Source organism: Neofelis nebulosa, chromosome 14, assembly GCF_028018385.1.
Source record: "Neofelis nebulosa isolate mNeoNeb1 chromosome 14, mNeoNeb1.pri, whole genome shotgun sequence".
In the NCBI taxonomy this organism is placed as follows: Eukaryota; Metazoa; Chordata; class Mammalia; order Carnivora; family Felidae; genus Neofelis; species Neofelis nebulosa.
In genome coordinates this window covers 6,265,652-6,290,219 of record NC_080795.1, presented here as the reverse complement: position 1 = coordinate 6,290,219, position 24,568 = coordinate 6,265,652, and the positions used below count along the sequence as shown (strand labels likewise).

The 24,568-nt window shown below is 40.9% G+C and overlaps 1 protein-coding gene across 3 annotated transcripts in view; it reads left to right on the top strand.

The window, feature by feature from the left end:
- ATP6V1H (ATPase H+ transporting V1 subunit H) overlaps nucleotides 1–24,568 on the top strand; it is a 115,575-nt gene that overhangs the window by 50,281 nt on the left and 40,726 nt on the right. For all 3 annotated transcript variants that reach the window (XM_058699567.1, XM_058699568.1, XM_058699566.1), the window contains 3 exons: nucleotides 10,988–11,166; nucleotides 13,534–13,659; nucleotides 18,006–18,107. In XM_058699567.1, coding sequence (XP_058555550.1) covers nucleotides 10,988–11,166; nucleotides 13,534–13,659; nucleotides 18,006–18,107 — 407 coding nt within the window. The remainder of the gene's footprint in view (nucleotides 1–10,987; nucleotides 11,167–13,533; nucleotides 13,660–18,005; nucleotides 18,108–24,568) is intronic.

The following is a 24,568-nucleotide window of genomic DNA, read 5'->3' as shown; positions in this document are numbered from 1 at the left end:
ATTGCAGTGGGCACCGAAAACCCGAATGGTTGGAGGGGCCGGGATTCTCCTCTCTTCACGGTTTGGGCCGATCGCGCTTGGCACCAATTTCTGCAGAGAGTGCGTGCACTCAGGTTGGTGGTCGTGTGTGTGCCCAGCATGCACAGTGGAGGCCGAGTTTGCTGGGCCGTCGGGCCGGCCTCTCTGCCTTTGGGAAGTTCGCTTCGCGTCTCCATGCTTCCGCTTTGTTCGTGTGTCTGGTGAGAGTGAAACCATCTGTCTCCAGTCTCTCCTCGGGCTTTATGCTCATATGATAATGCCCTTTGGAAAAGTAAATGCGGGCTAAAGAGCAGGCCCTCAGTAAGTATCGTGACTATACGACGGACCGAACAAAACACTGAGGTAGAAGTAGAAGAGCCTTCGAGGGGCGCCCGGGCGGCGCCGTCGGTTGAGTCCGCGAGTTCGAGCCCCGCGTCGGGCTCTGGGCTGACTGCTCGGGGCCTGGAGCCTGTTTCCGCTTCTGTGTCTCCCTCTCTCTCTGCCCCTCCCCCGTTCATGCTCTGTCTCTCTCTGTCCCAAAAATAAATAAAAAAAAAAAAAAAAAAAAAAGAAGAGCCTTCGATAGGAGTAGATGGGTGGTATTGAATTCAGTGATCTTTTTATGGGTTTCTTTATGGACTGAGAAATTCCTTTTAAAGGTTTTGGCTGCTTTGCTTGGTTCCTGTATTTAAAAGTATAACAGTAAAATTCTACAAGAGAGTATCTGCTTGCAGCTAATTCTGCCTTGACAATGAACTCACCCTAGACTGTCCTACATTTCGTCTTCATGAGTGTGTTAAGATTACTGCTTATATTAGGATTTCATTTCAATAATCCGCTTAACAAAACACTGTGGGAAGCAAGACTACAGGGAGAGAGTCCCAATTTTCTGTTAGTGCATGGGCTTTTTTCTAAATTGGAAGCTGTTCCTAAGCTTGTCATGAAAAAAGTCTTTTTAGAAAGGAAGATATATTTGGTGTTGCTAGATTGTTAGGAAAGTTAGTACCCTGACTGAATGTCTTTGCAATTACATTGTCAGAAAGATGTCTTGAATTATTATCATTATTATTTTTCTTTGTGTGACTTTCTTTTCTGTGAAATGGGTCAACAGCTGGCTAAGTAATTAACATGGAAGTGAATAGTATTTTTCAGTTTATATCTACCTATCCTTTTTTGTATATTGTCTTAAGTTAAAATATTTACTGTTCCAAATGTTGATGATCGTAAACATTTATCCTAAATTATTTCTTCTGATCATTTGGTGATAAGGGTGCTTGTCTCTTTAAGGTAAAATACAGGTGTGGGAGAGAGAGCTGCTGTAGAGGTCAGGGTCTTATTTTAGCTGCTCTGTTCCACAGAATAGATTTCTATATTGATTTTCATTTTAGACCATTATTGTGTAAGATAAAAGGGTCATTGGAAGCAGCAACCGTTAATATTGTTATGTCTTAGAATAGAGGTGTTAGTTGACGTTAGTTGAATCCTACCTTTGAGATCCTCCCTCTGTCTCCTTGTCCCTCTCCTTCTCCCACCTGCTCTCCTGTCTCTTCCATGAATTATTTATTCACCTATCAAATGTTTACTAAAGGCGATTATGTAATAGGCAGTGTGTTGTTAGTTACTGGGTGTATAGAAGGATGAGTAACGTAAGATGCGTTTTCTCATGATTTCGTTTTGTATTTAAACGCTCATCTTTATGGAGTGACTTCATGAAGTCACCATGAAGAATGTTTACAACATAAAAAGCTCAAAAAGTCCCAGAGAACTAGAGAGCCAGACTGAGGTTCTCAGTTTTGTTTTGTTTTGTTTTGTTTGTGTGTGTGTGTGTGTGTGTGTGTGTGTGTGTGTGTGTGTGTGTGTGTTTTAAACCTAATTTGGGACTTCGGTAGATTATCTGCTTTTTATGGAAATTTGAGAAGTACAATAGTGTAGTCCTTTTTCTGATTTTCCTTTCAGTATGGTGTATTAGGAAGAGTGTATGCTCTGGGGTGGATGGATGTAGGCATGAATTTGGCACTACGCTGTTGGGAGAGTGGCTTGAACTCTTCGAGCGGATTTCTCCATCTGTGAAAGAGTAATACTTAACTCACTTCAAGATTAGGTAAGGATTCAGTGAGATAACAGGAGCCCGGCAGTAGTAAGCATAAAGTTTTGTATTTTTTTCCCTGCCTTTTCTGCCGAGGAAAACATAGAGTGATAGCAGTTTGCCTGTTTAAATCATCTACCTCTATAAATTGCATTCTTGCTAAGTTAGTGTTGACCGTGGGCAAAGATCCAGTGCTGACCTGTTTGATTTAGAAGAAGCGGCATGGGGGCACCTGGGTGGCTCAGTCGGGTAAGTGTCCAGCTTCGGCTCAGGTCGCGATCTCACAGTTCGTGAATTTGAGCCCCACGTCGGGCTTTGTGCTGACAGCCCGGAGCCTGGAGCCTACTTTGGATTCTGTGTCTCCCTCTCTCTCTGCCCCTCCCCTGCTCATGCTCTGTCTCTCTTTCTCTCTCTCTCAAAAATAAACAAACATTTAAAAAAAGCGGCATGAATATTTTATTGATATGTAACACGATTTAAAAATTTTATTTAAATTATATTTACAGTTTCAATTTTGTACCCACAGCACATGGAACTAATTACAAGGGTGATTTCGGGGCTCTGTCTAATTTTAGTTTCAGATTATGTAAACTAGACCCAATCTGTTGGCAGGACTATTAGATTTTTAGTATATGTGCTGCCGAAGCGAGCACAGGACTATTAGATTTTTAGACCCTGCTGTGCTAAATTTGGGACGGTACAGTCATTAGGAGAATATGCAGAGGGCTGGAAATCAGAAGAATGTCTTTAGATATCCAGAACTTTAATGTACACAACTGAGTTAAAATTAAGTCATTAGAAAGGACATAGTAAACCCATTTGACTTAGACCATCAGCAGGTGAAAAAATGACGTGTCCTTTTTTCTTTATCATTCTCAAATTCATAAAACCTTTAGTCATGTATTTTTTCCCACATCTTGAAACCCAGGCAGGAAATTTTTGTGCTGAAGGCTTTAGGAAGCTTGCCGAGCTGCTGTGAGCTGAAAAAGTCTAGCAGCTGCTAATTATTTTGTTTCCCATTTGGCTCGGTGGATTTTATTTTTGAAAATGTCAGTCTCACTTATTCATAGTAGGTGCTGGACTTCAGGTCTCTGCAAATGTTATTCTATTGGTTAAGTTGATTTGTCAATCTTTAGTTCCTAAAATAAATCAGTATGTTTTGAGCTAGTAACTGAAAAGACACCGAAGATCATATTTGTGGTCTAGAGTTCTACATATATTGTGACTTTTATTTCTCTTTTTGGCTCTGCTTAGTCAAGAGTCTACGTAGTGTGTCAGATAATAAGAGAATTTATATATTTACTTATCTTCCTGTGCAGGCGGTTCATAGTTGGAACCCTTTCGGGGAGGTCCACCCTAGTTTGAGTGTGTGGGGTGCTGTTTCGCCCACAGCTTTGGCATGGAGGTATTGCTATCAAGAAATCTTATTCCCTTGGGGCGCCTGGGTGGCTCAGTCGGTTAAGCAGCCGACTTCGGCTCAGGTCATGATCTCACGGTCCGTGAGTTCGAGCCCCGCGTCGGGCTCTGTGCTGACAGCTCAGAGCCTGGAGCCTGTTTCGGATTCTGTGTCCCCCTCTCTCTGACCCTCCTCTGTTCATGCTCTGTCTCTCCCTGTCTCAAAAATAAATAAAACGTTAAAAAAAAAAAATGAAAAAAAAAAAAAAAAAAGAAATCTTATTCCCAAGTCTGTACCTCATTCCCTGTCTCAGGAACTTACGCATTACTCAATAGATACCAGGTCTGGTGAGGTATAGTAAGATTGAATCATTTTTTCATCTTGGGCTGAGTCTTTATACAGTGATACTTCAAATATGGTGTGCGTGTGAACCGTTGGTTAGCTGCATATAGAAAGGAAGAGTAAGCAGGCAGAAACTTACAGTACCTTGACGGAATAGTTGCATACCTGTCGAATTTAATAATACAAAATTTGAGATTACGTTGTGCATGTCTTTTTAAATTCATTTTTCTGGAGATTCATTTTTGTGTTTTATAAAAGTATTTGCACTTCCATGGCTGGAAGGTCAAAAGCAAACCTAACTGGCCTTCCCCAGTTTGAGATGGTTTGAGAAACCCTGCTTTAACATATAATTTCACAAGGCTAGCGGTTGTGGTGAAGGAAAGATCTGAGTTGTCACGTGATTCCACTGCACTCTTAGTGAGGTCGAGATTTCTGCACCGTTGCTTGGACAATGGCAGAAATTACATTTGTGCTTTTGATTTTGTGGAGGTGAAGATGCCATTGAATTTTAGGGCTTTTTAAAAAAATGTTTATTTTGAGAGAGAGAGAGAGAGAACACGCATGCCTGCATGCTTGAGGGAGAGAGAGAATCCCTGACACGGGGCTCAGTCTCACAACTGTGAGATCATGACCTGAGCTGAAGTCAAGAGTCGGCTGCTTAACTGACTGAGCCACCCAGGCGCCCTGAGTTTTGGGGCCTTTAAAGAATAAGCTGCTGCCAGATTGTCTAGGTTTGTTTGGGAAAATTCGTTTTTGCTTTTTTGTTTTTTTTTTTAGTGTTAATTTATTTTGAGAGAGAGAGAACAAGAGCCAGGGAGGGGCAGAGGGGGGGAAGAGAGAGAGAGAGAGAGGGAATCCCAAGCAGGCTCTGCACTGTCAGTGCAGAGCCCAACATGGGGCTCAATCTCTTGAACCTTGAGACCACAACCCAAGCTGAAATCAAGAGTTGGACGCTCAACCGACTGAGCCACCGAGGTGCCCCACAAAGTCAGTTTCTTATTTCATGATCCATTCGTTCTTTTTCATTCTTTATTAATGAAATGAAATTAAACCATGTTTTGAAGGGAAAATGATCAGGCTCATTGATTTGACTCAGGATTGAAGAAAAGGGGAGAATCAACTATGACCTAAGTTCCAAAGTTCTGTTATCTTGGAGAACTGAGAGGAAAGGTGGTATTAGAAGAACACAGTAGTGCTGCTGTTAGTTATTATATTGATTGTGTTGAAGTTATTGTTGAAATCGCGAGTTACGATAATACCTTCATTAGGAAGCTTAATTCTTTAGTCAGCAAATATACAGTGAAATAACAAAGGATCATATGAGCAAAAGTGTTTTGATATGTTTCTTTTTTTAAAATTATTTTTAAGATTTATTTTTATTTTTGAAAAGAGAGAGAGAGAGAGCACGCATGTGTGAGGGAGGGGCAGAGAGAGGGGGAGACCGAGGATCCGAAGTGGGCTCGGAGCTCAGGGCAAAGAGCACGATGCGAGGCTTGAACTCACGAACGGCGAGATCATGACCTGAGCCGAACGAAGTTGGATGCTTAAGTCCCGTGTTTTGATGTGTTTCTGAAGTTAGAAGAGATAGTAAGAAAAATAACTAGAAAAAGCAACAGAAAACTTTGTAAAATAATAGATGAAGTCTTTAAAAAGCAGAGGAAGAAGGGAAGAGTATCATAAAGGAAGAGGTTATCAGAACTTAGGTCTCCCCAGAGCTTAAGGTCTTTAACTGAATTTCATTATGGTCAGGGAACATATTCTAATAAGTTTCAATTCTTTGAAATTTGAGACTTGTTTTAAACAAGACTTATGGTCTGTCATGGTGAATGTGCCACGTGTGCTTTAAAAGAATGTATATTTTGCAGATGTATAGTGTTCTGTAAAATGTAAATTAAAGCAGGGTGGTTAAGAGTGTTTTTCAGCTCCTCTATGCACTGATGTTTTGTTTAGTGGTTCTATCAATTGCCAAGAGTGGGAGTTGTTAAAATCTCCAGCTATTATTTATGGATTTGTCTGTTTTTCCCTTCAGTTTTGCCAATTTTTGCTTTATGTATTTTGAAGCTCTGTTATTAATACATCTGTGTATGTTACATTTTCCTGATGTAACAGGAAAATTTCCTTGAATCGTTGTGAAATGTCCTTTATTATTGGTGATGCTTTTTCTCTTGATAACTACTTTATTTGGAATTAATATAGACAGGCCAGCTTTCTTGTCTTTTCTTTCAGTTTCTTTTCTTTCTTTTTGACGTGCCAGCTTTCTTATGCTTATGGTTTTCCATCTTTTGATTTCAGCCTATCTACGTCTTATATTTAAAGTTTGTCTCTTTTAGACCACATATACTTGAGTCTTGAATTTTAATCCCCAAATCCTCTGCCTCTTAACTGGAGCATTCAGTTCACTGGCATTTAAAATAATTATTGGTACAGTTGAATTTAGGCCTACCATTGTACTATTTCTGTTGGTCTTAATCTGTTTTTTGTTCTTCTTTCATTCTTGCCTTCTCTTGAGGTAACTGAATCCCTTTTAGAATTTCATTTTAATTTTTCTGTTGACCTTTTCAACGTTTTTTATTTATTTTTGGGACAGAGAGAGACAGAGCATGAACGGGGGAGGGGCAGAGAGAGAGGGAGACACAGAATTGGAAGCAGGCTCCAGGCTCTGAGCCATCAGCCCAGAGCCTGACGCGGGGCTCGAACTCACGGACCGCGAGATCGTGACCTGGCTGAAGTCGGACGCTTAACCGACTGCGCCACCCAGGCGCCCCTCTGTTGACCTTTAAATGTTCTTTGTAGTGTTTCCTTTTTTTAATTAAATTTTTTTATTAAAAAATTTTAAAATATTTTTATTTTTGAGAGAGAGAGACAGAGAGAGAGAGAGCGCGCAAGTAGGGGAGGGACAGAGAGAGAGGGAGACACAGAATCTGAAGCAGGCTCCAGGCTCCGAGCTGTCAGCACAGAGCCTGACGCGGGGCTCGAACCCACAAACTGTGAGATCATGACCTGAGTTGAAGTCGGACCCTTAACTGACCGAGCCACCCAGGTGCCCCTGTAGTGTTTATTTCTTAGAGCTTGTTTTGGTAGCACAGTATATGCATCCTTAACTTTTCCCATTAAAGTTAACATTGTACTCTTTTATGTAAAATGTAAGAACTTGAAATCATACAGGTCTATTCTCTCTTTTTTATTCTATAGTTGACATATAAATTTATTTACATAGGTAAAAAAAAAAAAACACCTGTATTACAGTCTTTAACTTTTCCTTTAAGCAGTCTTATTTGTATTACAGACGTGAAGAGGGAAAAATAGTCTTTTGTATTCATTCAACTATTTACCATATCTGTTGTTTTTCCTTGTGTCCTGAAGGTTCAGCTTTCCATTTGGCAGTCTCACTTCTGTCACCTGCAGAATTCCCTTTAGCTCAGGGCTCATCAGTCTGTAGTAGCTCATGGGCCAGTTCTGGCCCACCATCAGTTTTTGTAAATAAAGCTTTATTGGAACACTGCTGTGCTTTTTTTTTTTTTTCTTCTGTATTTTGTATGCCAGCTTTTGCATTATAATGGCAGAATTGAATAGCTATGATGGAACCCTCAAAGCCTAAAGTATTCATTATTTGGCCCTTTTTAGAAAGTTTGCCCATCCATGCTTTCGCATGCCTTCTACCACAGGTCTGGTGGTGACCAATTAATTTCAGTATCTGAAAATTGGTTGTTTACCTTTATTAAAACAATCGAGATATAATTGACATACGACGTTTTGTTAGTTTCAGGTATACAGCATAACACTTTGATATTTGTATATATTGTGAAATAATCACCCCAGTATGTCTAATTAACATCCATCACCACACATAGTTACGAATTTTGTCTTGTGATTACAACTTGTAAGATCTACTTTCTTAGCACCTTTCAGATATACATATAGTGCTATTAACTGTAGTCATCATGCTGTACATTGTATCCCTAGGACTCACTTATCTTATAACTGGAAACTTGTACCTTTTGGTCCCCTTCACCCATTTTGCCCACCCCTCGTCCACTGCATCTGACAACCACCAATCTGTTCTCTATATTTATGAGTGTGTTTTTTTTTTTAATTTCAGTTTTTTAGAGGTTCCGCATATAAGTGCGTTCATACAGCATTTGTTTTTCTCTACCATTTCACTTAGCATAATGCCCTGAAAGTCTATCTGTGTTGTCACAAATGGCAAGATTTCCTTTTTTTTAAATGGCTGAATAATATTCCATTGTGTATATATACTCCCATTTTTTTCTTTTTTTTTTTTTTAAATATTTTTAATGTGTATTTATTTTTGAGAGAGAGAGAGAGAGAGAGAGAGAGAGAGCGCAAATGGGGGAGGGGCAGAGAGAGAGGGAGACACAGAATCCAAAGCAGGCTCCAGGCTCTGAGCTGTCAACACAGAACCCAACGCAGGGCTCGAACTCCTGAGGCATGAGATCATGACCTGAGCCGGAGTTGGTCGCTTGACTGACTGAGCCGCCCAGGCACCCCTCTGCCCCATTTTCCTTATCCATTTATCCTTTGTTGGACACTTAGATTATTCCTATGTCTTGGCTGTTGTGAATAATGCTGCAATAAATATGGGAGTGCAGATAATCTCATTGATACTCTGTTTTCATTTCCTTTGGATAAATACCTAGAAGTGGAACGGCTGAATCATATGGAAGTTCTATTTTTAATTTTTTGAGGAACCTTCAGAGTGTTTTCCATACTGACTGTACCAATTTATGTTCTCATCAGTAGTGAACAAGTGTGCACTTTTCTCCATAACCTTGAAACCACTTGTTATCTTTTGTTTTTTGAGGTGATATTCCATTGTGGTTTTGATTTGTATTTCTCTGATGAGTCGTGATATTTTTATGTACCTGTTAGTCGTTTGTATGTCTTTGGAAAAATGTCAGTTGAGATCCTCTGCCCATTTTTAAATCATTTTGTTGTGGTTGTTATTGAGTTGTATGAGTTCTTCATATATTTTGGATATTAACCCCTTATCAGATACATGCTTTGCAAATATATTCTTTCATCCAACAAGATCCCTTTCATTTTTTAATTTAATTTATTTTATTTTATTTATCTTATTTTATTTTAGTTATTTTTGCTGTGCAGAAGCTTTTTAGTTTGATGTCACCCCACTTGCAAGTTTCTGCTTTTCTTCCTTGTACTTTGGTGTCATATACAAAAGATCATTGCCAAGATCAAGGTCAGGGAACTTTTTCCCTATTTTTTTTTTTTTTTTTTTTTTAGGAGGTTGACAGCTTCAGTATGTGTAAGTCTTCAATCCATTTTGAGCTAATTTTTGTGAGTGGTGTAAGATAGGGCTCCAGTTTCATTTTTCTGAATGTGATTATACAGTTTTCCTAATGTCATATATTGAAAAGACTATCCTTTCTGTATTGAGTACTCTTTTATGTATGTATATATTTTTGAGAGAGAGAGAAAGAGGTAGAGAGAGAGCAAGCGAGGGAGAGAGAGAGCGCACATGTGCATGAGCAGGGGAGGGGCAGAGAGAGAGGGGGAGAGAGAATTCTAAGGCTCCAGCACTGTCAGTGAGGAGCCCCACGTGGGGCTTGATCTCATGACCTGTGATATTATGACCTGGGCTGAAATCAAGAGTTGGACACTTAACCGACTGAGCCACCCAGACAGCCCCTCCATTGAGTATTCTTGGCTCCTTTGTCAAATATGAGTTGATTGTATATGTGGGGTTTTATATCTGGGCTCTCTATTTTGTTCCATTTGTGTGTGGGTGTAGTTTATGCCAGTGCCATACTGTTTTGAGTAATAAAGCTTTGTAGTGTAGTTAAACCAGGAAATGTGTTTGTTCTTCTTCCAGCCTTGTTCTTCTTTCTCAGGATTCCTTTGGCTACTCAGGGTCTTTTATGGTTCCATACAAAGTTTAGGGTTGTTTTTTCTACTCCTGTGAAAAATGCCATTGGAATTTTGATGGGGATCGATCTCTCATTTACATATGCTAAGCTAACTCTTAATGTGTTTGTTTAGCATAATTATTAGGAATATAGTTTGCTTGCAAAAATAAATTTAAAAATTTCATATTTTGGTACAGTTGACTTGGAATTGTCATTACAGGATTTGTGTGTGTGGGGGTGGGTGTGTGTGTGGAGGGGAGGCATTTGACAGGCCGCCTTTACCATCTTGGTGAAGGTAGCTTTCTTGAGAGCTTGTCTGTTTCTGTCCCTAAGGCTGAGCATAGTCTTTGCTTAGAAATACTGGTTCATTCAACGAACAGTTTATTTTTATAAATAGAGTTGAACAGTGTAGGGGTTAGGAGAGCTGACCCCCTGTGCTGTCCGAAATCCATGTATATCTTTGGACTCCCCCAAAACTTAATTATGAGTAGCATACTGTTGACTAGAAGCCTTACTGATAAACAGACGATTAACACATGTTTTGTATGTCATGTATCTTATGCTGTATTCTTACAATAAAGTAAGCTAGAAAAAAAATTTTTAAGAAAATCCTAAGGAATAAAAATGCATTTCCAGTACTGTACCATAATTATCAAAAAAAATCTGCAGAAGAGTGAACCTGCACAGTTCAAATCCGTATTAAGGGTCCAGTATATTTAGGATTCCTTTGCTCTTTTCATAAGTATTCTTCTAAGTAGAAAAATTACAGAAGAAAACTAGAGAATTTGCCAGAATGTCACAAAACTTTTTTGGTAATTGTTCAGGCAATGTCCTTTGTGCATTTGCAGGTTGATGAGAGGGGAAAGGGTGACTGACTGAGAAACCCTAGAGATACTTGAAGAAACATTGTTCCTTAGCATCCCAAGTACTAGGTGGCTAACAGATGAGAAGTTCACTGGGTATGCTCAGAAGCAGGGCTGTGAGAAAGGATTTGATGGACTTAATTGTAAACATGTCCAGTGTTTTGAGGCCCGTCTGGTTCAATGATTTTAAATGTGTGGTTAAGCCAGTAAGTAAGCGAGGAATAAGAAATACGCTTTTGATATGGGACAGGTGCTCAGGAAAGAGATAAGGATTTGTGATATAGTATTCGCTTAACCTGAGAATAGAGGAGGAGAGAGGGCGCAGGAGGTAGTGCAGGGGTCTAAGAATATCACATAAAGAAATTATATGGTTTTCTCACGTGTTTGTCTAACTCAGAACTTTTTGGAGAAATCGACTGAAAGAGAAACTCGCCAAGAATATGCCCTGGCTATGATCCAGTGCAAAGTTCTGAAACAGTTGGAGAACTTGGAACAGCAGAAGTACGATGATGAAGATATCAGTGAAGATATAAAATTTCTTTTGGAAAAACTTGGTGAGAGTGTCCAAGACCTTAGGTATGTTATTTTAAAAAACTCTCACAGGCTGGATATATTGGGCCTTGTTGGACTTTGCCAGTATTTTCAGAAAGTCTAAATTTGTTACTAACTATAAACTCAAAAGATTTCACTAAAACATTATGTCTTCTGTTAAGAATTGGGGATATGGGGGGTGGGGGACAACTGGCTCATCACCATGGTAACAGTTGGCCAGAGCTTTGTGTTACGTCTTCTCTTTTGGGGTTTTCCCATCCTTCTCTTGTCTGAAATCTGACTTAATCCCACAGGATGTTGGTGTCACTCTGGAACCCCTTAAGAATCTCCCCCTGGTTTAGAATCTTTTTAAACAGTACTCGTTAATTTTTGAAGGATGTTTGGCCATAAACGGAAAGAGTATTTTTCTCCCTGCTTTTTTGAAGTTCCTATTGTGTTCTTTATTTTTGATATTAAAAATTACACAAATGGTGTACAATGCAGTAAGAGAAAAAAGAATCCTTACATAGTTCTAGAAGGGACTCCATACCTCTTCCACCTAGTCATCCCGCCCCCACTTTTGTGTTTGCTTCCAGAAAAACCTTCCTAGCCCTGCTCCCCTGACACGTGTGTCCATGCACACACACAAACGCATATACAGATGGGGTTCTGCATATTCTTCTGGAACTGTTCATTTTTGTTTACTAATGTATTGATGATCTTTCCCATAACGTATATATCCTTTGTTTTTAAACTACTGATACATTTTTAAAAGGGAATTACTGTGTAGAAGTACATCTTTCTGTGTAGGTGGTTTGGGTTTGGGAGCCAGGCTGAACCCAGTTTGAATTGTCTGGCCACTTTGTCCACACTTGGCCTTGACAAGCTTCTTGACTTTGTGAAGCCTCAGTTTTCCTTTTGCTAACATAGCAATAAAAAGTCTAACCTGGTAGGATTTGTTGTGAGGTTTCAACTATCCAGCAAATGCCTTCGGTGTAGTATGTGTTCCAGAAATGCATTTACCAGATAATTCAGTGCAGCCCTTAATCCCAAGGCCCAAGTGCTGCTATAGAGATGGGATGTGTCACCGAGATCAGTGGTCTATCATGGGCGTTGTAGAGGGAGGCAAATGAGTTTCGTCCTTCTGTAATTTCAAATGTGACTAACTGGATTGTAATAAACCAGCCTGGCCAGCAGTAGACTTGAAGTTTTTACAAATTTTACTAAGTTCATTTTTATAAATCTGTTATCAGTTCTTCTCTAATAATGATTTGAGATCTCTTAAAAATGAATAAGATTAGTGATACTTAGCTTTCTAAATTATTTAATCCATGTTAGCCAATTATTATTATGTATTGATTTTTCATGTTGAGTTTGGTAATTTGAAAAATCCTGCTCTTTACATTAAAGCCAGTCAGGTGATGGGTATAGGTAAAAGAGCTTTGTCTCTGTTTTTGCTGTTAAAGGTTTAGGATATTCATGTTAAACAGCATTAGTTTACTTCTTACACTGATTGGCCTTACATTAAAGTAAATTAGTACTTTATTTAATAGAACACTCTATTCAACTTAACCAGTAAAATTCTGGTTATATTGAATTACCAGTCAGTATTTAAATGGCTAAATCTTTTTCAACTTTTCACTTGGAAGGATGTCCAGCCATGTCCTTTTAAGTTTTCACTTTTCACTTAGAAGGAAAACCATTGGCTGACAACACTAAACACTTTTTATAGAATGAAGCTTTGAATAATTAAGTTACTTGATACATAGTGAATGATTTTTTTAATTGCATTGCATTGCAGTTTGTTTTATGCAGAGGTTTTTGTTTTTGATTTATAATGTTAACTTAGTTGGTGAATTACCTTTGCAGTGTTTGTAATCATGTTGTGCAATATTATACCCGTATGTGTATTTTTCATTGCATAATACAGTATAGTGGTTTATGACATATATAGTATTAGAACATGCTATTTAAGTAGCATACTTTTATATAGATTCACATTAACGCATCTAGTGGTCTGGCAAATACAGTATTTTAAGTGGGATGGTGGAAACTCTGCTAGATTATCAGATATTATACTGATTATACTTTATTTATTAGGACGAAGATTTTGAAAGCAAATGCTCCTTTCAGTAAACCTCATTTTGAGCACTCCAATTTGGCAGGAGTATTGGACCTTAGGACCTTGAATAAATTTCACATGGTTTATTAAAGATTATTTAAGCTGTTTAAACTTCGTTTAGTGGTAGTTTGCTAATGTACAAAGGATGGTCAGTCTTTGCAGTTAAATCATCGGTGAAGAATTTTTTCTTCTCTTGAGGTATGATTAACATGGTAAAAAATGTTTTGCTTAATTTTGGAGCAACTCTTAGATTTTTCTTAACTTTGAGATCCTTAAAATTTTTTTTGTAGCTCATTTGATGAATATAGCTCAGAGCTTAAATCTGGAAGACTGGAGTGGAGTCCTGTGCACAAATCTGAGAAATTTTGGAGAGAAAATGCTGTGAGATTAAATGAGAAGAATTATGAGCTCTTAAAGTAAGTTTTAAATTTCACTTCACACTCTTAATACCTGTTGTTCCACCTCCTTGCCAATGTACTTTTGTCACTAGTGATAATAAATTTTAAAAAATAGTAAAAAATTTTAGTTATTTCATGATTTTAATTTGTATTTTCTTCCTTCCTTATGTGGTTGAATACCTTTTCATCTGCTTATCAGTCATTTGGATATCTATTTTTCCAGAATGGGTTGTTCAGGCATTTAAAAAAATTTTTTAATAGGAGATCTGTATGTATTCTGAACGAGAGGTCTTATATCTGTTTATCTCAACTGTTTTCTTCTACTCTTTCACATACCATTTCACTCTTTGGTTTTAGTGTGGCTCCATTGATTAATTTTTTCCTTTATGGCTAGTATTTTTTTTGTGTGTCCTGGTTAAGAAGTTTTTCCCCATATGGGGTCATGAAGATGTATTTCCAGGTCATCTGCTGGAAGATTTACTGTTTGAACCTTTCACAACTAGATCTCTATTCCATCTAGAATTGGTTTTGGGTAAGGTACAAAGTAGGGGTCAAGATGCAGTTATTTTCATTATGTAGATGTCTAATTGAACCAACACCATTTTTAATAAAAATTTTTTAAATGTTTATTTATTTTTGAGAGAGAGAGAGAGAGAGAGAGAGCGAGCACAAGTGGGGGAGGGGCAGAGAGAGAGGGAGACACAGAATCTGAAGCAGGCTCCGGGCCCTGAGCTGTCAGCACAGAGCCCAACTTGGGGCTCGAACCCACGACCCTCGTATCATGACCTGAGCTGAAATCAAGAGTCAGATGCTCAACATACTAAGGCACCCAGGTGCCCCATTTTTTGGGTTATCTTATCACTTTCTTGATAGAGTCCTTGGAAGCACATTTAAAAATTTTGATAAAGTCCAGTTTATTTATTTTTTTGTTTCTCATGCTCTTGGTGTCCTACTGAAGAATCCATTGCCAAAACCAAGGTTTTGAAGATTTACTCCTCTGTATTCTGTAATATTTTTATAGTTTTAGCACGTACATTTAAGTCTTAAAAAAATTTTTTTTTAATGTTTATTTATTTTATTTTATTTATTTATTTTTTAAATTTATTTTTGGGACAGAGAGAGAGCATGAATGGGGGAGGGGCAGAGAGAGAGGGAGACACAGAATCGGAAGCAGGCTCCAGGCTCCGAGCCATCAGCCCAGAGCCTGACGCGGGGCTCGAACTCACGGACCACGAGATCGTGACCTGGCTGAAGTCGGACGCTTAACCGACTGCGCCACCCAGGCGCCCCTTTATGTTTATTTTTGAGAGAGAGAGAGAGAGAGAGAGAGAGAGAGAGAAAGAGAGAGAGAGAATGAGTGGGGGAGGGGCAGAGAGAGAGGGAGACCCGAATCCGAAGCAGACGCCAGGCTCTGAGCTGTCAGCACAGAGCCCGATGCGGGGCTCGAACTCACGAACCGTGAGATCATGACCTGAGGTTGGACGCTTAACTGACTGAGCCACCCAGGCACCCCACATCTAAGTCTTTGATCCTTTCGAATTTTATTGTACATGATGTGAAGTAAGGGTCCAACTTCATTCTTTTGCATGTAGCTATCCAGTTATCCCAGTTTGTTGAAAAGACTATTTTTCCCCATTGCATTGTCTTGGTATCCTTATTGAAATTCAGTTGGCCTGTGGACACATGGGTTTATTTTTGGACGTTCGGTTTTGTTCTGTTGATCTACATGACTATTCTGATACCAGTATCCTACTGTCTTGATTACTTTTACTTTGTAGTGTGTTTTGAAATTCAGAAATGTGAGTCTTTTGCCTTCTTCTTTTTTCTGTATTGTGTTTAATCAGTCTCCCATTGATGGATATTTAATACTATTGCCAGATTTTGCTGTTAGAAACAATGCAAGAATTACTCTCTCTCCCCTACACACACACACACACACACACACACACACACACACACCGTACTGTAACTTTTAAAATGAATAGATTTAAGTTTTTAGAATAATGTTAGGTTTACAGAAAGATTGAGGGGAATGTACAGAGAGTTTTCATATATTCTCTCTTCCCCTATTATTAACATCTTGCAATAGTGTGGTACGTTTGTTATAACTGATGAACCAATATTTATACATTACTTTTCACTGAAGTCTGTAAGTTACATTAGGGCTCACTTTTTTCTGTTGTCTAGTTCACTCTGGTTATATGCTCTGTAGGTTTTGACTGATACCACATGTCCCCTATTACCGTGTCACGCAGAATAGTTTCACTGCCCTAAAAATTTCCCACGTTCCACCTACTCGCTCTGCTCTTCCTCCCTCTCCCTGAACCTCTGGCAACCACTGGTCTTATTTCTATCCTGTAGTTTCTCCTTTTCCACAATGTCCTAGAGTTGGAATTAGATAGTATATAACCTTTTCAGACCGGCTTCTTTCCCTTAGCCATGCACATTGAGAGTTCCTTCATCTTTTTTTGTGGCTCGGTAGCTCATTGCTTTTTATTTTTTCTTTTCTTTTTATTGCTGACTGTCCCATTGTACGGCTGTACCATGGTTTCTGCATCAAAGGACGTCTTGGTTGCTTCACGGTTTTGGCAATCACTGTAGATAAAGTTGCTCTAAAGGTCCACGTGCAGGATCTTATGTGGACATAAGCTTTCAACTCACTGGGGTGAATCTGAAGGGAGTATGGATGGCATGGTAAGACTCAGGTTTGGTTTTATAAGAAAGTGCCAAACTGCCTTTCAGGGTGGCTGGACTTTTCGGCATCCCCGTGAGCGGTGAATCAGCATACCTGTTGCTGTACGTCCTTGCCGGCATCTGGTGGTGCCAGTGTTCAGGGTTTTGCCATTTTCACAATGAAGGTGGATAGTGTTATCTCCTTGTTTTCCAGTGATGCGTGATGTTGGTCATCTTTTCGTTTGCTTATTCGCCAGCTGTTTTCTTTGGTGAGATGTCTGTTCAGGTCTTTTAACCATTTTTAAATTGAGTTGTTTTTATTATTGTTGAATTTTAAGAGTGCTTCATGTACGGCTCAGCTGTTTGTGCGTCTGACTTTGATTTAGGCTCAGGTTTTGATCTCACAGTTCGGCGGTGCTCTCTCTCTCTCTCTCTCTCAAAATAAATAAATAAACCTTTAAAGAAAAGTACTCATTCCGATTGGTTGTCCCAGTTATGCTCTGTTTGTGGAATGAGTTGAGAAGTTTTCTTCCTATTTCTGTGCCCTTGAGCAGTGTCAGTAACACAAGCCACCTGTTCCTTGAATGGTCTCCCCTCACGTTCGCTCCGAAGTAGATGAAGGAGGTCTCTCCCAGTGGATTGGATTCTGGGGGGGGGTGCACCCCCCGCTTCATTGCGGAGGACACATGCGCCCCTGGGGGCGATGAGTCCTCCCTGCAGGTCCTCGAGGAGGCAGAAATCTGCTCCAGCTCCCGGCAGAGGGGAGCCTTCTGTGTGTCTGGTTGGCTCCCGTTGTCACAAGCACTGTCGGGCTCTGGCAGTGGTGACACTCTGCCCGTGTGGTTGCTGTGGAGAAAGTAGGAGGACGGCAAGGGAGCTGGGAGTGTGAATCTGGGCTGCCGTCTTCTCCGAAGATGTTTGCTTGCTATTTTGCATTTAGTTTTACCTGTGAAGTTCAGGTTCAGATCCTTCGTGGGACTTGGAGAGAGAGGGAGAGAGGGGATGTGTGTGCTCAGGGCGCACGTTCCGTCTTTTTTTTTTTTTTTTTAATTTTTTTTTTTCAACGTTTTTTATTTATTTTTGGGACAGAGAGAGACAGAGCATGAACGGGGGAGGGGCAGAGAGAGAGGGAGGCACAGAATCGGAAACAGGCTCCAGGCTCCGAGCCATCAGCCCAGAGCCCGACGCGGGGCTCGAACTCACGGACCGCGAGATCGTGACCTGGCTGAAGTCGAACGCTTAACCGACTGCGCCACCCAGGCGCCCCGCACGTTCCGTCTTGATCGCAGCTTCGAGTAACTTCTTCATACCGACAAAAGGCTTACAGATGTTTAACTTTCAAAATATAATTGTCAAGGATTCAGTGGTTGTCGTGTATTAACTCACCATTAACTCAGTGTAGTTGTCTCTCTTGAGAGAGCAGGGGAGGGAGTTCCTGATATTTTAGGAATTGGGTGAGGTATACATCGTGAATCTGAAAGTAACCTGTTACATATGTATAAAAGCTGAAACTGCAAACTTACATGTGATTTATTATGTGTAGTGCATTATGCATAATAGTAAGATCTGTAGAAAATACGACTATATTTATAAATGCCTGTTTTCAGGATATACTTGCATTATACCTGTGCTCTGTTGTGCTGTATGGAACAGCTAGAAGTCAATCTCTCTTTGGATTACATGTATTTCAGAATTTTGACAAAACTTCTGGAGGTGTCCGATGATCCACAAGTCTTAGCTGTCGCTGCTCATGATGTTGGAGAATATGTGCGGCATTATCCACGAGGCAAACGGTAAGGGAAAAGCCGTTAACTAGTGTTTCCTGCAACATTCAGCTTAAAATCCTACCTAATGTGCTTACCTTAAAGTAGACTAGTTTAGCAGAGGTGCTAATGGAGTAAGGGAAATCAAGATGGCCATAATATGGGGCATCGTGATAAACCTTGTTAAAAGCGGGTAGTATAAAAGTATCCGTACAACTGTAATACTACTGTGTAGTGGCCAGCAGAGGTCACATTAGAAATTTTATGTTCAGGATTTTCTTTGGTTTTTGTAATTAAAAAATATTTTTACGTTTATTTATTATCGAGAGACCGAGAGACACAGAGCATGAGCAGGGGAGGGGCAGAGAGAGAGGGAGACACAGAATCCGAAGCAGGCTCCGGGCTCCGAGCCGTCAGCCCAGAGCCCGACGCGGGGCCGGAACCCACGGACCGCGAGATCGTGACCTGAGCCGAAGTCGGCCGCTCGACCAACTGAGCCGCCCGGGCGCCCCCGGTGTGTCTAATTTTAATTCAATAGCCATTTTGTGTCTGCTGGTTTTTTTTCGACTACTACCAGTAGCTGCAGAGCTGATGAGACATTATTATTGAACTTGTCGGATTCACAGTGTTGAAGAAAATATACGAGCCGTAAAGAAAAGTTATAATAGATGTTATAGAAGTATGTTTTCCAGAGTATTGAAAAGAGAGGAATTCATGTGGGAGGAGACAGATAAGGCTTTACAGAGGAGATGATGCTGGCTGCATAATTTAAGATCACTTAGACACATTAACAAAGAAAAGACAGGCTTTCGGGGGGAATGTGAGAAATTAAGGTACCAATATTATATCAAGGGAGAAAACTTTAAACGATATACGAGGGCTGTTTGATGTTATTTGGAAAAGCAGAAATGCGTAGGCCTTGGTTTGAATTATTGCTCTTTTGCTTGCGAATTGGTATCCTAATCTATAAAATTGGGGTGGTGGTCATTTTTCTTTCTCATGAGGCTGATGTGAGGACTGAATGAGTTAACCCAGTACAGAGATGAGTAGTGCCAGTAGCTACATGGTCAGTACTCAGTATTAGCTACTTTCATTACTGTTAATGTTAGCATTTTACATTCCTCAAAGCTATCTATAATGAGACATAGAACAGTACTTATCTTATTTATCACAAAACAGTGTCCTGTGAGCCCAGAACATCTTAGAATGGGAGCAGAAATTGACAGGAGCCACAGATGCGATTGCATACCTTAACATTCCGCAATTACTTCCCAGCTTCCTCTTTTTCCTTGTCGTGCATAAATATTTAAATCTTTTTTCTAAAATAATTTTTTTAAGTTTATACGTTTTGAGAGAGACAGAGTGGGGGAGGGGCAGAGAGCGAGGGGGAGAGAGAGAACCCCAAGCTCTTCTGGAAGGTAAATGAGAGAAGAATTAGGCGTGTGTGTGGCAACGCCTCGGGATATTGGTACTTACTCTAGGGAAAGTGGGACATTATTTAGTGTAGCTCCTGGAGTACTCGGCGTTTGAACTGCAGAATGTTTTCCTTGTGACCCAGCAAACCCTTGTGACTGGTCTTGCGTAGGACTTGATTTCAGGCGGACTTCAGAGGCAGACGGCATAGGTGCAGAAGTCTGTGCAGTAGAGCTGTCCGTTGCATTTGTCAGTTGTGTGATTGTATTCTTCGGCTCCAGGGTCGCTGCTTGGTTCCGTTTATAAGTTCTGTTTCTTTATTGTCCTTCCGTTCATCTGTTATTTTCCTAGTCTTGTTCCGTTGTCTGTGTTCTCTTTCATTTCATTCAGCTTTTGTAAGATGATTATTTTGATCCTTTGTCAGGCAAATTTTAGATATATCTTTCTATGGGACTAGAAACTGTTCGTTGCCTTTGGTAGTGTTAGACTTACCTAATTCTTCGTGGTCTGTGTAGCCTTGCATTGATGTCTGTGCATTTGAAGGAGCTAATACCTCTTCCAGTCTTTAAAGACCATTTTCAGCAGTTAATGGCCTCCTCTCTGTCGTCTGGGTTAACGGATGGGATTACCTCCGGAATCCATTCGTGCTGGGTCAGAGCGGGTTATGCGCGGTTGATGGGTCTGCAGCAGGGTCCACGGTTGGCAGGTTGGTTGGTCTTCAGGTGTCTGGGACTGTCTCCAGTCCCTTGTTCAGTTGGGTAGTGCTGGGACAAGGTCCACTTCAGCCTCCGTGGCTGCGTCCGTAGTCAGCTGTCCTCTCACCAGGTGTGTGGATGGGTGTACCTCCTGCCAGGTCCCAGGAGGGGACCAGTCCCTGGTCACTGGTGGGTCCCTGGGTGGGCAGGGTAGACCCGGGGCCGTGGCTGAGAGGGGCTAGAACCAAGCTCCAGGGCTATTTCCGGTCTCCTGGCTGCGACTGAAGTCTGCGTACTTGGCGTCGGAGGCACGGACGGGCATTTGTGCCACCAGGTCCCTCGGGTGGGTTGGACTACTCCCTGACTTTGGCTGGAGGAACTGGGGCCGAGTTTAGGACCGTTTCAGGATCTCCTGAGGCACAGATGTGAGTGTCCCCCCACCAGGTCCCTATGTCGGCAGGACTGCTTGTGACTGCAGCTTGGAGGGAATCGAACCTAGTTTAGGACCTTTTCAGGATCTCGGGGATGCAGGTGGGTTACTGCTCACAGACTGGCTGGGAAGGGCTGGAGCTGAGTCTAGGCCTTTTCAGGACCTCTGGGAGCACTGTCAGACGTCTCCTGCTGGGTCCCTGAGACTGGCTGGCCTGCTGGTAGACTACTTCTGTGATAGGGATAAAGCCACCTATAGGACCCTTCAGAATCTTTAGGGGTGCAGCCTGCAGTCTCCTGCTGGGTCTGTGTGCCAGCACGGATGTTTGGGGACTGGCCAGGATGGGCTGGAGACCAGTTACCGTGCCCTTTCAGAATTCGACAGAATCTGTTGGGCTTACCTCCAGCGGGTCCCAGACCTCAGCAGAGAGGGGCTGAAGCCTGTTGAAGAGCTATTTCAGATCCACACAAGTGGGACTGAGGTTTGTGTGCCTGTTAGCTGACGGACGGGTACGTGTGAGTCCTCCAGGGTCCCTTGGCGTATTTTGTTGGTGGCAGAACCAAAGCCAGTGGGACCGTAGCAGAATTTTCAGGGTACACAGCTGTTTCTGAGCCTGTGGCTAGGACCACAGTCAGTGAGTGAGCTGCCTGGGTGTGAGCCTGCCTTCTCAGAATGTCTTTCCTGAGTTGGAGAGTGCACCAGATAGCATCCCGAAGTTCCCGTGAAGGTGCTTTTTCCGTGGTCGGATGCCAAATTATTGCTGTTGAAGAGGGGAGATGCATTTGAAGGATGTCTTTTATTCAGTCATCTTGCAGACGTCATTCCTATAGCCCATCTCTGCAAGTTTTACAGCAGTGCTCTTGTCCTTCTTGTCACTTGACCCTTCTAGACCAAAGCTTTGTGTGCATTTAGTCACTGATTGGAAAGTGGTGAAGTTATAGCTGCTGGACTGGGACACATGGATTTGGTAGCAGTGGAAGGGTGACAACCTTAGCACCTGCAAACAGAAAAATACCTCATTCCCCAGAGACACAGGGGAGGGAGAATATTAATCTTTATTTTTCAGTGAATTTTCCCTAGGGCTTTCCTCCTGAAGATCTATGAACCGTTGCACACTTTTATTTTATTTTATTTTATTTTATTTTATTTTATTTATTTTTTTTTTTTTTTCAACGTTTTTAATTTATTTTTGGGACAGAAAGAGACAGAGCATGAACGGGGGAGGGGCAGAGAGAGAGGGAGGCACAGAATCGGAAACAGGCTCCAGGCTCCGAGCCATCGGCCCAGAGCCTGACGCGGGGCTCCAACTCACGGACCGTGAGATCGTGACCTGGCTGAAGTCGGACGCTTAACCGACTGCGCCACCCAGGCGCCCCGTGCACACTTTATTTTAATTGACTGCTGCGTCTGTCATCTGCCTCCAGGGAGCGCTGTGATGATTTGATGGCCATTCCCTTTAACCTTATTGAGAAACCTATTGGAAACGAAAGGCATAATAAGAGGTTTTGCACCTCCCAAGCAAAATACCTGTCAGTAGCTCTTTATCCCTCAGCCTCCCTCAGCCATTCCAAGGGGCAGATAAATGTCACCCATCTGCTACCAGAGATAAGTAGGTCAGTCTTTCCTAAAACCAGGAGTAGACTCAGTCATTTGACTTGAACTGAGACCCCTAAGGTTTATCATCCATCTGGGAAGCCACCCGAGGGCCCCATCAACTTCTGCCTTCACCTGGTCCCCGCCTCACCACCACCGCTGATGAAGATCTCATTTGGGTGGCCCAACAATTGTAAACACTTTCTTTGCAGAGGCCATGAGTATCAACCCCTGGTGTTATACTTCCTGTATGAAGGCCAGGCATTAACTTGCTTCCCTTCCTAAAACTTACACATTAGGGGTAGTCATAAGGAGCCTTTTATTTAAGGAAACACTACCAGTTGATCCTGTGGTCCTTATATGAATGTGGAGATTTCTATTAAAAGGAGCTACCTTTGCTGATTCAGTGGAGTTTCCCAAAAAGAAGTGATCAGTGATACCGTATGCCTTAACACTGGAAGACACTCAGGTTACCTTCAACTCACTGGCCAAGTTAGGTGACAGAATTGCTCTAGACTTCCTTCTTGAGCCAAAGAAGAATCTGCACATTTTTAATGTATCCATTTGTACCTGGTTTAATGCCAAGTATAAAGGTCAATACAGAAACTTAAGGGGGAAAGCCATTGAATTTTAAGTAGACCTTGGTGCTTTATGGTATTTTTTCAGCTGGTTAGGCCTAGGACCTTGGGGGACATGGATAAGATCAGGACTGCAAGGTTGGCTTTTTTCTGGTGCTATTTGATCTCTGCTTGCATCAGCCGGATTATTCACAGTGACCAGTGGAGTGACGTATTCAGGTAAACTTGCCAGAAAACAAGATAATGTAGAAATAAGGGTATTTGCGGGGAGATATTTATCTCACCTTTCTGCCCTTCTTGCATATCGAGGCACTGAATGCCCTTTTCAAATAGATGTCTTCCTAGGAACAAAGGATGCTTACTGTCCATTATGAGAGTTGTGGGTTCCCTAAGTTCAAGGTTCCTCTTCTTTACACTGGTGTGTGCAGGCTCATTTAGCTCTCTTCAGGTTTTCCTACGGAAATTGTGGCTTGGGGAACCAGCACAAAGTGCTAATATTCTTACTGCTGCTGTTACCTTGAGTAACAAACTATCAGTCTCTGACCCAGGAGTCTCATGTCTTCTACCCGCATTTATGAAACTGTGGCAGCTTTACTTGCTTGCAAGTGGGATGAAAGCCAAGACCTTTTGTAGTTCTTAACACTGTGATATTAAGAACTATTTAACATTAATACCATTTAAAAATAGCCTATTATGAAAAAATTGAGGATCTTAAGATAAAGACAAATTTTACTCATATATACACACATATATACATATATACACACATATATACACACATATATACACACATATACATATATGTACATATACTTATACACATATATGTACATATACATATATATGTGCATATACATGTGCATATGTATATGTACATATACATATATATGAATATATAGCTAATAGCCAAGGTCCCTAGCCCATCTAAGATATGTTTTATATGAAAAACAGATGATAGATGGATCCTTCCTAGATATGTAACTGGGCTTATTTATAGTACTCTTGGAAAGGGAAGCTAAAAAGCAAATCTAGCTATATCCTCATTCTAAAATCATAAAGGTGGTGAAAAACTTAAGAACTTAACCTTCTTACAGTAGCAAGTTATTACCACCAGCTAGTGTTTCAAATGTGTCTTATGGATACACTGTTTTTACACAACATCTACTGCTGCTCACAAGCCTGTTATGCCTTCACATAATCCATCGCTGCCATATCCCTTCTTTTCTCCCTTTCCTACTGTCTTTCTGCTGAGGGATTATCTCGCACTCCAGGCTTTACCTTCTTCAGGCTGCGTTATTGCTGGTGGTATCCACTGTATCCATCCTCGGTGCTGAAACGCTACCTAAGTGTCTTTTTTTTTTTTTTTTGCCTGAAACTCTGGCATGCTGCTGTTTTTCTCTATCCTTCCAGTGGCTTACATGGACCCATGGACTAGTATATTCTTTTTTGAAGCCCCTCACCAGTATATCTCAGAGTAACTTCACTTCTGTACGGTTTTCTGCTCCCTCTTCTTTGAGATATATTTTCAAAGTATTTTCTTCTTATCACATAGCTCCTGAAGACTCTCATTCTCTTTGAATCTGCTTGAAAAAATGTAGCATTCTCTCTCTGTGAAGTCATTCCCACATCTTCCTACATGGGAGTGTTTCTCAAACTTAATAAATAGTGGGTTAGCAGACCCATAATTTGAAACAAATATTTTAAAAATTAATCATTACTCAAAAAATCTAATTCACGTTTAAATTACTGATAACTCTTTGGTGCCAGTTATAGACATTATTT